The sequence below is a fragment of the Astatotilapia calliptera genome, chromosome 3 (assembly GCF_964374335.1).
Source record: "Astatotilapia calliptera chromosome 3, fAstCal68.1, whole genome shotgun sequence".
NCBI lineage: Eukaryota > Metazoa > Chordata > Actinopteri > Cichliformes > Cichlidae > Astatotilapia > Astatotilapia calliptera.
Genome location: NC_137424.1, coordinates 8,559,651 through 8,574,651, shown reverse-complemented (window position 1 = coordinate 8,574,651; position 15,001 = coordinate 8,559,651). Strand labels below are relative to the sequence as shown.

Below are 15,001 nucleotides of genomic sequence, written 5' to 3'. Positions count from 1 at the left end.
AGCCACGTGGTTAGTGAGATGATTGCTAAAGCAGGGAAGCCATTCACAGAAGGTGCATTTGTCTAAAAGTGCATATTGCAGGCTGCAAATATAGTCTGTCCGGGAAAGAAAGGTCAGTTTAGCAACATCAGCCTTTCTGCCAACACCGCAGCAGATCGCATTTCTGACCTGTCAAGTGACATTTATGACCAACTGTGTGAGAAAGCCAAATGTTTCAGTGTATACTCAGTCGCTCTTGATGAGACCACAGACATCACCGACACTGCCCAGCTCCCAATGTATGTCCGTGGTGTTGATGACAGTTTTGAAGTGATGGAGGAGCTGCTCACAGTAATTCCAATGCATGGCCAGACCACCGCTCAGCAGATATTTACAAGCTGTGTGATGCCATTGAGAATGTTGGTTTGCCATGGAAGAGGTTTGTTGGAATAACAACAGATGGAGCGCCATCAATGACAGGGAGGAAACATGGACTGGTGGCACAAAACAAACTGGAAGAGGAAGGCGTGGAGGAGGCCATTGCTCTGCACTGCATCATCCATCAGCAGGTCCTTTGCAGCAAATGCCTGAAGTTTGACAATGTGATGTCTATTGTTGTGAAATGCATCAACCAAATCAGATCCAGGGGCTTAAAGCACCGAAGGTTCTGTGCTTTTTTAGAGGAAATGGAGTCAGAATATGGGGATGTGCTCGACTTCACTGAGGTACGTTGGCTCAGCAGGGGAAATGTATTAAAGAGACTTTTTGAGTTGAGAGCAGAAGTGAAGCCTTCATGGAGAAGGATGGAGTTAGTGTTCCTGTGCTAACTGATCCCAAATGGCTCATGGACTCAGCTTTTCTTGTTGATATGACACATGAGCTTAATGTACTGAACAAGACGTTACAAGGCCAGGGGCAACTTGTCAGTGCTGCCTATGACAACGTGAGAGCATTCTCCACAAAACTGGCGCTCTGGAAAGCTCAGCTCTCTCAGACAAACCTTTGCCATTTCCCAGCATGCAAGGCACTCGTGGATGCAGGCACACCATTCAGTGCTGACGAGTATGTTGATGTCATTTTGAGGCTACAGGAGGAATTTGATCACAGATTTGCTGACTTCAAGACACACAGAGCCACCTTTCAAATGTTTGCGGACCCCTTCTCCTTTGATGTGCAAGATGCCCCTTCTGTGCTTCAAATGGAGCTCATTGAGCTGCAGTGCAACTCTGAACTCAAAGCAAAGTTCAGGGAGGTGAGTGGAAAAGCAGACAAGCTTGGACAATTTTTGAGAGGATTGAGCCCTAGTTTCCCTCGGCTTTCCCGAATGTTCAAGTGGACCATGTGCCTTTTTGGTAGCACATACTTGTGCCAAAAGCTCTTCTCCACTTTGAACTTCAATAAGTCCAAGTACAGGTCCAGACTTACGGATGATCATCTTCAAGACATACTGAGGGTCGCAACTGCTTCCTCCCTCAGGCCAAATCTGGCTCGGCTATGCGAGAGGAAACGCTGCCAGGTCTCTAGCAGCAAGGAGTAGGCAAGAGAAGCCATGTTCAGAAGAACAGTTCATTTTCTACAGTGTTCCATTCATGTTCAGAAGAAGGTTATAGAACTGTTAATACAGACATTTCAATCTAAACACAGCAGATATAGAAGACTGAAAGATACACACAAGTTCACTGACTAAAAATATCTTATTATTATTTTATTTATGTATTACAGATTGATTTATTTTCTTATTAATTCTTAATTTGTTTATTTATTTTTCATATTTTGTGTTAAAAAATAAAAATAAAGAGATTTGAGAAGATTGGAATTTTTTAACCATGCCTTTCTTGTGGAAAACCTAATGCGGCCCAGCCTCACCCAGACTCTGCCTGCAGCGGCCCCCAGCTAAATTGAGTTTGAGACCCCTGTCCTACACCATAAATCAGTAAGAGAGGGTACGACCTCTCTCATGGCCCCAAGTGGTGTGTGCATGCCAGAGCACTGTGGAAGGCACACAGAGTCTTTACAGACTACTAAGGATCGAACCTCTATCATCATCCAATCGATTATAAAACTAAGCATGTATGAGTAAATATTTTTAAGCATATCCCATATGGAAAAGACTAAAAACTTATATGATGAAAGTCATACTCACGAAAGTGGCCACTTTCTCATTACTTTCATATATTGTTTTAGTAAGTATTGAAAACATACAAGTTTCATTATATAATTTTTCAAGGGATCTTATATCTGTTTTCACTCTTGTATGCTTTTCATACAAGTTTCACACAAGACAGATACAAACTTTATAAGATTTATATATCTTTTCCATATGGGAAATGACAATCAACAATATAAAGCTTACAGCTGGTTTTAATATCAACATTTATTTGTTTCTCAAATGAGAAAGAGCTATCGAGAAACACTCCTAAATCTTGAGTTCTTAACTTTTCCAGTGGGCCAAATTCAACATTATCTGCTAATGCTAAATAGGCTGCCGTTATTAACTAATGCTAATTGGATGTGAATTAGCATTATGCACTAATGCTAACACTTACTTTTTAACAATGTGAGTAGCTAATGCTAACACTATTTCCCTTAACTTTATAACAATGTGAACGGCTAATGCTAACACTCTTTTCCCTAGCAATACAACATCTGAGCTGCTAATGCTGAGTAGGTCGCCATTAGCACCTACGTCTAATTAAAGGCAAATACGCATTAGAACCTAATGCTCATATCGTTTTCCTTTGCTTTATAACAATGTGAGCAGCTACTGCTAAATAGCATTAGCTAATAACAGCAGTCTAATTTAATGTAAGTTAGCCTCATTTGCATTATAACGATGTGAGGAGTTAATGCTAAGTATGCTGCCATTAGCAGCTAATTCTAATTAGGGGTGAATAATTATTACCAGCTAATGCTAATATCGTTTTCTCTTCCCTTTTAACAATGTGAGCAGCTAGTGCTGGGTAGGCTGGTGCTAGCAGCTAATACTAAAGCTAAAGCTAATTTGATGTGAATTAGCATTACATTAGTGAGGAGTTAATGCTAAGTATACTTCCATTACAGGTAATGCTAATTTTAGGTATTTAGGAATTGGCAGCTAATGCTAATACCATATTTTCTTGCATTATAACAATGTGACCAGCTAATGCTAAGTAGGTTGCCGTTATTAGCTAATACTAATTTGAGGTGAATTAGCATTATCCGCTTATGCTAACAATGTTTTTTCTTACTTTTTAACAATATGAGTAGCTAATCTGAACATTTTTTTTAATTTAATTTTAACTTTTCCCCTGCAATGTGAAGAGGTAATGCTAAATAGCACGCCATTAGTGGCTAATTCTAATTTTAGATGAAAAAGCATTAAAAGCTAATGCTAATACCATATTTTCTTGATTTATATCAATATCAGTAGCTAATGCTAGGTATGTAGCCATCATTAGCTAATGCTAATTTAGGTGAATTAGCATCATCTGCTTATGCTAACAATGTGTTTTTTTACTTTTTAACAATACGCCATTAGTGGCCAATTCTAATGTTAGATGAGAAAGCATTAACAGCTAATGCTCATACTGTTTGCTTTGTAAGAATGACAGCAGCTAATGATACGAAGTCTACCGTTGTTAACTAATGTTAATTTGATGTGAATTAGCATTATCCGATAATGGTAACTCTTTTCCCCTGCATTACAACGACGTCAGGAGTTAATGCTAAGTAGGCTGCCATTAGGGGCTAACTCTAATTAGGGGTGAACAATTATTAGCAGCTAATGCTAATACCGTTTTCTCTTTCCTTATAACAACTTGAGCAGCTAATGCTAATTTGATGTGAATTAGCATTATATTAGTGAGCAGTTATTGCTAAGTAGGCTACCATTAGCAGCTAAAGCTAATTTGAGGTGAATAAGCATTAGTAGCTAACGCTAATACCCTTTTCTCTTGTGTTATAATGATGTGAAACGTTAATATTGTTCTCAAACAACAGAATGAGAATGAAATATTGATTCTAACAGGGCCCATAAACAGTATTAGCTTAGCAGCATTAGCTTATCAGAGTTTTCATCATGGTCACATAAATCCTTAGCAGAGCAAAGTGGCCTACTTAGCAATAGCTGCTCAAGTTGTAGAAAGCAAGGGAAAACAGTAATAGCATTAGCTGCTAAATGTGCACTTGAGAACAAATTTATTGTTAATTCAGCTGTGAATGTAGAGTTTGTCATTATTTAAGCTTCCATTTCCAAATGTTAGCTGCTCCTGTCTGCCTCTTTGTCACAAACACAGACTGAAATGATTCACAGCCTTGTTTCATCCTTCTGTCACTGTGGACATACAGCATGGGAAACATACACATGGCTGACACTTTATTAGGTACACTGGTATCTATCTCAGGTACACCTGTGACCTAAATGTTCCTGCAACCAGACTCCTTGGAGACCCCTACATAAATATCCATGAACTATCCAGCTAGACTAGTGTGTCTGTCCCTGAAAATATTCCTGCATGTGTGATTGTTCATGTCTCATCTGCAGGAAACAAACAGGAAGTGAGTGAAGGACACAGGAAATGTTTCCAGCTCTTCCTCCTCTATCAGACATTCTCTCCATACCTGAGAGTGTCCAGTCTCCAGCCTGGATCCTTCAGTCCAGCCGACAGCAGCTTCATTCCTGAGGGACCTGGATGATTGTAGCTCAGGTCCAGCTGTCTCAGATGGGAGGGGTTGGAGGTCAGAGCTGAGGCCAGAGAAGTACAGCCTTCCTCTGTGATCAGACAGCCTGACAGACTGCAGACACACAAAACAACAATCAATCTGTCAACAATCGTTTTCTCTTTGTCACAATAACATCTATCCATCCATACATCCATTCAATGTAACTTTATTTATAAGTGACAATACCCAACAGACAACAACAGTCATCTGAAGCTGTTTAACAGTGTAAGGTAACCGCCTCCACTGTGAGCAGCACTTGGTGATGGTGGGAAGAAGAACTCCCTTTGACACAAAGATCCTCCCAGTGAAAACAGGCTCCAGGAGGAGCATCTACCATGACTGGTTGCAGGTGCATATTCCTAACACGATAGCTGCACTTTAGAGCTCTAAAACTGGAACTGACACATAAAAATACTGAGAACACAGACTAGCAGCCACTGCATGGCCTCGAGTACGTATGTGGTGCGTTCAAAGAGCATCAGCATAGACATGGTGGGTTCAACAATATAGGACATAATTTCTATGGCGAAAATACTATCAATGAATGAGCCATAACATTTTAGCCATGTAAACATGTTATCAGTGGGCTTTCCAACAACTTGCATTGATCATTAAAGGATAAAATACGTGAGTCGAGGTCACTACGAGCCATGCGAGGGTCAAACATGGCAGAGAACCTTCCAGCAGCATCTTGGTTTATAATCCGCCTTTGGATCATCAGTTTAGGAGATGAAGGATCCAAGTAAAATAACAAGTTAAAAAATATGCAGCTATGGTCACTCACATGGACATCCTCCACACATACATCATGTATATTTAAACCCAGGGAGAAAACAAGATCCAGTGTGTGACCCTTTGTATGTGTGGGGCCAGAAACATGCTGCCTAAAGTTAAAAGACTCAGTGACAGTGATGAGCTCAGCAGCAGTGTTACAGGATGCTTCATCAATATGACGGCTCAAATCTCCCAACCTTCTCCAATGAAATGATGGATGTCAGAAGGTCATTAAATTCAGTTAGAAAGACCCCATCAGGTAGAATAAAATACAATAACTGGTTTTTAGAGAACTGACCATCATCTGTGACTCAAATGCAGAAAAGGAGTCCGAGGTCATCAGACTGCATGTGAATCTGTCCTGGTAAACAACAGCGAGTCCTCCACCACGTCCTAAAAGACGCGGAGTTCAGATGACGGAGCAGCCAGCCGGGCAGATTTCATTCAAGTGGACATAATCAATGTTCCCTCTAAGCTGCGCACGGGCGCAATCCGCTGACACGCTCTCTGCACACAGAGTATCTGCATTGCGCACAAAAAGATATCTAACAGGCTTGTGAGGCTCCTGAACTCTCTGCCCCCCTCTCACGGACAATAACCATATCCAACTTCTTAATAGCAATGAACTGGTCTGCATTGGTGCATCATATATCTTTATTCTCTTCCCCCTCCTGCCCCCCCCCCTCCTTCTTAAATAGATAACTATCATATCTGATATCATATCTCACAGTACAATAATATTGAATGGGTTGCATTGTTGTACTTTGTCATGTTTCTCAGGTCTTTGTCTGATTTTCTACGAACATTACTTGTCATGTTCTCATGTTGTTGCTAAGGATTGTCTTATTGCATTGGAGTCACACTGGGTTAAATATGTACACTTGGGTTTTAAGGGGTATTTATTATTTTCTTCTTTTTTTTGGGTTGTATGGAAGCCCCAAACGCAATTTCATTGTTCTTGACAATGACAATAAATAAATAAATACTAAATACTAAATACTAACCTGAATTGAAATTAAAATAAATACGTTAACAATTCTGCTTTGCAGTGTTAGTCAGTGACTGGCTGCTCCAGTATTTAGAACGATGCCGCCTTATCCCATAGTCCAGCCAATGATTCACATTCGTATATACGCAGCTAATCAACGTCGCTGACGGGCTATGACAGCGTCCTCATGTGCCGACACCGGTGTTTTGGTTGATGTAGAGTGAAGCCACGTTAATGACAACGTGATCCAGTGATCCAAGGGACCGCTCAGGGAGTTTGTGTGTTCGCTCAGACACATGAAACATTAGAGGGAACATTGGACATAATTCTTATTTTGCTGCCACGTCTCAGTCAGACACATGAAATCTAGAGACTCTTTAATAAAGAGATCGCTTAGAATAAATGATTTGTTTGTTATGGAGCGAACGTTAAGCGGGGCCAACCGAGTTGATGACGGTCGATCTGCAAAATCAACAGCTGACTGCAGCGGCACTTGAAATAAAGACAATGCAGACCTGTGGACCTGCTGGGCAGGGCAGCGACTCCAGAGCTGGGGGAAGCAATGATCGATGAGCAGACATAGCTGTTATCAATAAAAACAGTGAACGTTTGACGGACACACCGTGAGAAAAACTGCTTCTGAGCCACAGAGCCCAGGTCCCAGTCACCGGCGTAACATATTAACTAAATGTCAGGAGAGGAAGTGGACGCAGGCACCAGGATTCTCCCCACAGCCAAGAAGCTAGCCTCTGGTAGCTTCTCAGTTTCACCTGGACGTCGGCCCTCGTTCCCCTTTTCCATCTCTTGAGGGTGAAAGTCCTGCGGGTTGTGAAGAGTAGCACACCAGGGGAGGAAGAGTTTTTCTGTTCAGCTGTTACAGTAGCTCTCCACTGAATCTTTGATGTTAAACCCTTTAAGACCTACCATAGAACCAAGTCTGCCAGAGCTTATCTTTAGATTTTTACATGCTGTAGTGCAGACCTTCCCAAACTGTGGTGCCCGCCCCCTAGGGGGGGCGCAGAGCCATGGCAGGGGGGGCGCGGTATGAAAAGGGAGGGGAACAAAACGCTTGAACACTGCTAGCACGGCGCCCACAGAAACGCAAAGCAGGAGATGAAGCATCGCTGAATATGTTTCCAAACCAACTTCATTCTAAGCCAAAGACTAGAAAATATGGTGAAGCAAATCTGCCCTTTGGCTTCACCTGCACAGGTGCTGAGGTAGGTCCCTGCATCGGGAGCAGCGCTGGGCTCTTCCAATCATGGACAAACAGGATCCCACATTCTTAATTTTTAGTTCACAAACACTTGTTGTAGTGACTAACTACTCCTGACATTTTGGAGATGTTTGCTCTTTATAGAGTAAAGTTACAGCGGGATACAAATAACATCAGGCTGATCCTGCCACGATTTGTTCCCTCGATTCAAATCACAGACAAACAGGATCCCACAGCTGTTTATGTTTTTGAACCCATTTTGCACAGAGAGGCATTTTTTGAAAATGTATTGACAGCAATGTTGATTAGTATTACAGAAGAAGAAAAAACAACTACCCGTGACGCCTTTGTAAATGGAGGGACAGTAACTGCGTGTGAAACCTGCAGATACTCAGAGTAACAGTATTTTGTCTCTGTCTGCCATTCTGCAATTCATCTCACATAAACAATAACGTGACGTGAAAAAAGGCGCAACCTTTGACGTTGCCAGATGAACTCTGTATTCCTCGTCCGCAAAAAAGGAGTTTTAAAAAAATCTCAGTTTTTGGTGATTTGAAACGCTGTTTGGATGAAACAGCTGCGTTTTCAAAAATACCAGTGTAGGTGCGGACGTAGCGTAAAAGATTTAGTAGTTTATTTTCTTACTACCTGTAATTTATTGCAGATTACTTGTATTTGCTTAATTGTTTACTAAATGTTTGAGGTGTGAAATAAACCGCAATGGAGCAAAATATGGGCGTGTGTGGTTGGAGGATGTGTTAGTGCGTGTGCGTGCTGTTCACGCGCCGGGGGGGAGGCGAACGTTTTTCGTGTAAAACAAAGGGGGGCCCAGCAAAAAAAGTTTGGGAACCACTGCTGTAGTGCCATTTTGGGGAGCAGTTCAAGTTGCTATACATCAATACAACCGTTATAGCCCAAATTTTAATAATATGTATGCATTCAGTCCATAGTAACTACATATACATATATACATATACAGCAAAAAGTGCAATAAACTAGAACAAATTGAAAATTGTTTTGTTTTGTATTTTTACATATATTTGTAGTTAGAGAAATTTAAGAGGTTTATCCCTCAAAACGGAAGAACTAAAAAAGTTGCACAAAATAGTTTCCAACCACAGGAAATGTAATTTGAGTGTATCCATAGTTGTATTTTTGAGATACACCAAATTGTATATACTGCATGAAAAACTAAAATAAATACTACCATGTGAATTTGCAAGAAAAACTTCAGTGCATCAAAATAAACTATTTCCAACTGTGTAATTTGAGTTCTAAGCCTCCCAGAAACTATACTGAAAGGGTAAACTCAAACATGACTTTTAAAAACACCAGTGTAGGCTTCAAGGTAAAAAAAACAAACAAACAAACAACTAGAATTTTCGCAAAAACGACGTCACTTCAGGTTTCGGGCAGGTAATGGCGGACATACGATAGTTTGGGCTGACATCTATTCCAACGTAGGAAGTGCTATGAACATCTGATCGGATTGGCAAAGCGTGTTTCTGGAATATTACTTTTTTGTTGCTGCAAGTGCTTTTCATGCAACTTTTGCAAAGCTATGTGTGGAAGGAAACGGTGACCTAGGATAAGCTGGATACATAAGATGTAAGTACAACTCCGGTTTCACATGCAAAAATAAAAATTATTGCACTAGCTTGTGTGGTTGCCGATCTACAGGCATTTAAAAATAGTTACGCAAAACTGAGCGTTCCCACTCTGACCGGCCTTAAAGGGTTAACAGTATCTCCCAATCATAATTTAAAGCAGCAGAAATTAAGTCAGAACTCAAAAGAGCAAAAATGACATTACAAAAAATGATTGACGACAGTGAAAAACTACATTGTTGCCTCCAGCAAGCTGCAGCGGCGGCAAAGCCAAACACAGGCGCCATCTTGTTTGACAGAAGAACGTAGCACACAGCAGCTACAAGCATAGAGTGCACCACTATTGTTCAAATGGAAGAAATAGAAAACACTCAATAAATCCTTCCACAGCTGAAACTAATGTAGACAATGTCAGGGGAGGAAGTCAAACTGAACTTATGACACCAAGCACGATAACTACCAAAATAATGCAGGAAAAGTAAACTAAGAAACCCTAAAGCAACTAAACAGAGCAGCTAGCAATAAACAAGAAGTGTAAACTATAAAAACATAGAAGCTAAATGCTAACATGGCTAACACTATCATCACTGTATGTAGCCCGACTCTTCTCACAGCAACATACAACTGTCATGGCTAGACATCTCACTGATTGGCTCATGTTAGCTTGTGAAAATATAACGTCCCAGCAGTACTAGCTGTTTTATATACTGTTTAAAATAAGCGAAATGTGCTTATAATGTGTAAATAAAGGCTGAAGCAGCTAGCACTGTTAGCATCAGCACCAAGCCCTGTTACATTTGTACACTGTTAGAGCAATGGCTCCAATCTACAGCCTTTAAAATAATGATTAAAATGCTGTGATTGCAGCCATTCCCCAACTCTCTGTGAATGGTTCTCATGGCTATTGATCAGTGGGCTTTGATCAGTGGGCTTTGATCAGTGGGCTTTGATCAATGGTCATGAGAATTAGCATAATTATGATTAAGGAACTGACCTCCCAGCCCATTGTTCCTTCAGTGGGCTGGTTTCAGTCATTATGCAAATGTACTGTTTATAAGATTGAAACCTGCAGTCAGCCGAGATTGAAGAAGTCACCTGGATGATGATGAAACATTTCTCCCACAAAACGCTACGTCCAGATGAACAGAATCAACTTTTGGAGATTTACTTACCTGGATGATTATTGGTTATTGGTAACTTTATTGTCCCTAATGGGAAATTGATTTGCAGTATGTCCGTACAAACAAACAAACAGGCAACCAACACATCACATACACACTCCAAAATAATATAATATAATATAAGCCTGAGAAAACAACCTAGATTTTTCATCAAAAAAGTACAATGTGCAATGGCAACAACACATATGGTTCAGTGTTATTAACTATGATAATAGCAGTAGGTACAAAAGACAATCTATGTCTCTTTGTCTTCACTGCAGGCACTTTATAACGACGACCTGATGGAAGCAGTTGAAAATCATTAAAGAGAGGATGATCTGAACACAACATGACAGAGGTCGCCTTCCTCAGCACCTGCCTGTTATAAAAGTCCACAAGCTGGACCTGAGACCTCCCTGAAATCTTACCAGCCACTTTAACTAGGTTGTTAAGTCTGGTCTTATTATTCAGAGACATATTACCGTACCAAGCAATGATACAGAAAGTTAAAACAGATTCAATAAAACTTTTATAAAAAACGAGTCATCATTGCAGATGAAACATTGAAACCTCTCAACCTCCTTAAAAAGTCTTTGTTGAACCTTTTTCACTGTAGCAGCAAGATGTGACTCAAAGCACAGAGCTTTATCAAGAACAACCCCCAAATACTTATAACTGTCCACCAGTTCAATGGCTGCACATTTACCACTGTTAGCGCAGGATGAGGGGATGTCTCCCTGAAGTCAATAACCATGTCCTTGGTTTTCAAGGTGCTGATCATTAAGAAGGACTGATCACACCACGAAACAAACTCATCCACAACAGGCCCATGGGAATCCTCTTCACCATGAAGGAGGCTTACAATGACTGTGTCATCTGCGTATTTAATGAAATGCCTGTTGGCCTGTGTACTGCGACAGTCATTAGTGTACAAAATATACAGTAGAGGAGAGAGACAACAACCTTGCGGTGAGCCAGTGGAAGAGTTCAGCTGTTTGGAAAAACAGCCGTTCACTCTCACACACTGAGATCTGTCAGTTAAAAAGTTTAAAACCCAACCAACGAGATTAAGATCAAGTGTAAACTGGTTAAGAAGTTTATCAGCTAAAAGATGTGGCTGGATAGTATTAAAAGCTGAAGAAAAATCAATAAATAAGAGCTGAGCATGAGCTTTGGCGCCATCAAGATGGCGATAAAGGAAGTTCAACAGAGTGACCACTGCATCATCAACACGTCTACGAGGCCTGTATGCAAATTGTAGAGGGTCTATAAGCTTCTCTACTTGCTAACTGAGAGTCTGAACTAAAACCAGGAAGACTTATCTTATTACAGTCACTGTAACAGTGACCAGTCATGTGTTTCATGCCTGCCCAGGCCACCCTTAAGTTATTGCTACCCATCTCCGCCTCTACCTTATCCTTGTATTTTACTTTGGCTTTTTTAATTTCTGATCTGATCTCCTTCCTAATTTCTCTAACTTTCAAGATATTCCCTTCAATAAAAGCTTTTTTCCTTTCATGAATCAGCCTCATAAGACCTTTTGAAGACCATGGTTTGTTATTAGGAAAAAAATGGAGATGGTGTCAGTCGCATTCTTAGGATTCGCTTTAGGGTGGATGTAAACAATGGTGACGTTGATCTGTGGGAATTCCCTCGGCAGATAAAACGGCCTCAAAGACACAGAGAGGAGCTCAATGTCAGGCAGACACACTTGTCTACGAACGGTCACATTTTTACACCATTTCTGATTTATATACAAACACACTCCTCCTTGAGATTTCTGGGTAGCTCCGGGGTCTCGATCCAAACGTATGGGAAACCCGAAGCCATTTAGTTCCAGAGAACAATCAGGGTCAGAGTCCTTGAGCCAAGTCTCTGTGAATGCCATTAGACATGTATCCCTGTAGCCACGCAAGTGTGCGACATTCAAATGCAGTTCATCCAATTTACTCCTCAGAGACTGCACATTAGCCAGGATTATTGATGGTAAAGGAATGACTCCAAACAACCGTCAGGATTGCCAATAAAATCATGCGAAATAAAAAACCCATCTTCGTTAAAAGAAGTTCCACAAAGCACAAGCCGATGCTATAGAATTTCCTCAGGCAAAAAAATATATATATAAAGGAATAAAAGAATGAAATAAAATAAGTTAAAACACTGACACTGACAGAGAGAGACAACCTGCTGGTCGCCACAAGAGCAGCGCCCCTCTTTCTAGTCTAGTCTAGACTGAGAATGCATCAAGACCACTCACTCACCCTTCCTTCCTGCCTCTCAGCTGCTGAAACTCACAGTTTGTTACCACGGAAGAGTCACTCCTTCATCTGAGATGAAGCCTGATAGTCTGACTGATGCAATATAACATTCAGTCTACACTTTGTTTTTGTGCAAAGATGATAAAGAGGAAATACTAATAACATAAACAAAAATAAATGTCCAATTTAGAAATCTTATTCTTTTTCGCTCTATAAAATAGTTGTTTTTATTTTTCAGTCACTCATCGTAGCAGTAGGATTTACATGAAAATAAAAACAAATTAAGTTTGAGAGAAAAAGTACATTTTTGGCACTCTCTGGGCAACTGACTCAGAGACTCAAATGACTTAAAAAACCCGATTCATTTTGGTGAGTGACTCATTTAAACTCGATTCGGTAAAAAGAATCAAATTTACCATCACTAATACAAATCCCTTTGGAGAAAACAGCTTTAAAATATGTATTGTTAAATTCCAGATGTTTCTTTGCAAGGAAAACTCAGACACTGAAACAATACCACCAGTAACCTCCTACATATGGAAATGTGGTGTCATTAAAGACATAATAATTTCATTAATACCCAATATCCAGCAAAATATGTAATTTGAACATTTTGTTCCTAACGAAATCAAATGTATATATTGTGGAAGATTAGCCAAATTTATGTAAAATGGCCAGTACATGAATTAAAAAAATAAATAAATAAACAAAATCGTATGACTGTGACAAATTTTACACAGTAATTCAGTCTAATAATCCACTCAAATATAAATATAAGTTTAGCTAAAAGCTCTATAGATAAGTCAATCAATAATATAATTCACATTTTAAATGATCATATGTGTTAACGTTTGAATCCTGACCTGAGAGTTTCCACTGCACACTGTGAACTCTTTAGTCCAGCAGACAGAAGCTTCACTCCTGAATCCTGCAGGTCAGAGTTACTCAGGTCCAGCTCTCTCAGACTGGAGGACTGGGAGCTGAGGACTGAGCACAGAGCTTCACAGCTTCTCTCTGACAGGTTACAGCCACCCAGTCTGAAAAACAAAAGATAATCTATAATACTTATGTAAAGTTTGTTATTATATTACATGCCATCTTTTTATTTTTGATGAAACCTTAACATACTAAGATACAACATCATATGGATGAACTTGAATAAAATGTTTTTTTTTAATTATATCTTTATTTGGATTGGACAAGAAAAAACTATCTGCATAGCAGTATATGAATAACATGGGAACAAAGTCCTTCCAGGTTTTAGATTAAGTCCAGGAGAGCAAATGATAAACAAAGTGATCAGCGGGTGCATATTAACCTCCACTAGCTATTACTAGGACAGTTGCTCGCATGCTCTCCCGAAGGAGATATATAGAACACATTACATGGAACTATAAACACAAACTGGGAGGGGTGCCCATGCTGCAATCATTGTGAAGAAATAAGTAAATAAACAAGCAATAGTAATAGAAGTAAATGTAAAAAACAAACAAACAAAAAACAACCAAGTAATAGTGAGATCAAGTGAAGTCAGCCCTCGTGGGGGTGATGAATTGGATCCAATTGTTCCAAATTTGGCAGAATTTGGCTTTTTGATTTCTTAACAGATATGTAAGTTTTTCCATCCTAAATATCTCTAAAATGATCCCAAACCAGTCGTCTAGGGTAGGCTGGGCTGGGCTTAACCATCTTCTAGTAATTGTTTTTTTACTTGCCACCAAGAGTAATTGCACCAACTTAATCTCACTCCTACATTCCAGAAAGGGGACCAAACCCATGTATAAAACCTTAAAATCTAAAGGTATTTGAACGTTAAAGACTGCACTTAAGGAGACCTGAACGTTTTTTAACTTGGGACAGTCCCAAAAGACATGAAAATGGTTAGTAACAGTCGAGCTGCATTGTCTCCAGCATTGCATATAAGCCCCTTTGTACCTCTCCTGATATGGAGTCTTGAAGTACCTAATAATATTCTTCCAGCCATGTTCCTTCCAGCTCATAGAACTGGACGTGGACCACTGGCAGTACAAAACATTTTCCCACTCCCCCACAGAAATAGCAATCCCTGATTCCCTTTCCCATTTATCCTTAGTGTATAAAGTATTATCCTTGCTGGCACTAGAGAGGGCTTTGTATAGTTTAGAAATAGATTTAGTAGGGGTCATGGTTGTGGCATTTTTCAGGATGAGGAAAAAATGCGACTCAGCATCATTGAAGTCGGACAGTTTGCATTCATGATCAATATATGATCTCAGCTGTAAGTTTCTATGAAAGTTGTATTTTGTCAGGTTGTGATCGTCCCGTAAGGCCTCAAATCT

General features: G+C 40.0%; 2 protein-coding genes across 5 annotated transcripts in view; one reads left to right on the top strand and one right to left on the bottom strand.

Moving 5' to 3' along the window:
* Positions 1-15,001, top strand: part of LOC145419379 (protein NLRC3-like) — a 234,404-nt gene that overhangs the window by 33,926 nt on the left and 185,477 nt on the right. The window lies entirely within an intron of this gene.
* LOC145424140 (NLR family CARD domain-containing protein 3-like) overlaps positions 6,130-15,001 on the bottom strand; it is a 39,575-nt gene continuing 30,703 nt past the window's right edge. For all 3 annotated transcript variants that reach the window (XM_080297058.1, XM_080297053.1, XM_080297048.1), the window contains one exon: positions 6,130-13,720. In XM_080297058.1, coding sequence (XP_080153184.1) covers positions 13,528-13,720 — 193 coding nt within the window. In that variant the 3' untranslated portion in view covers positions 6,130-13,527. The remainder of the gene's footprint in view (positions 13,721-15,001) is intronic.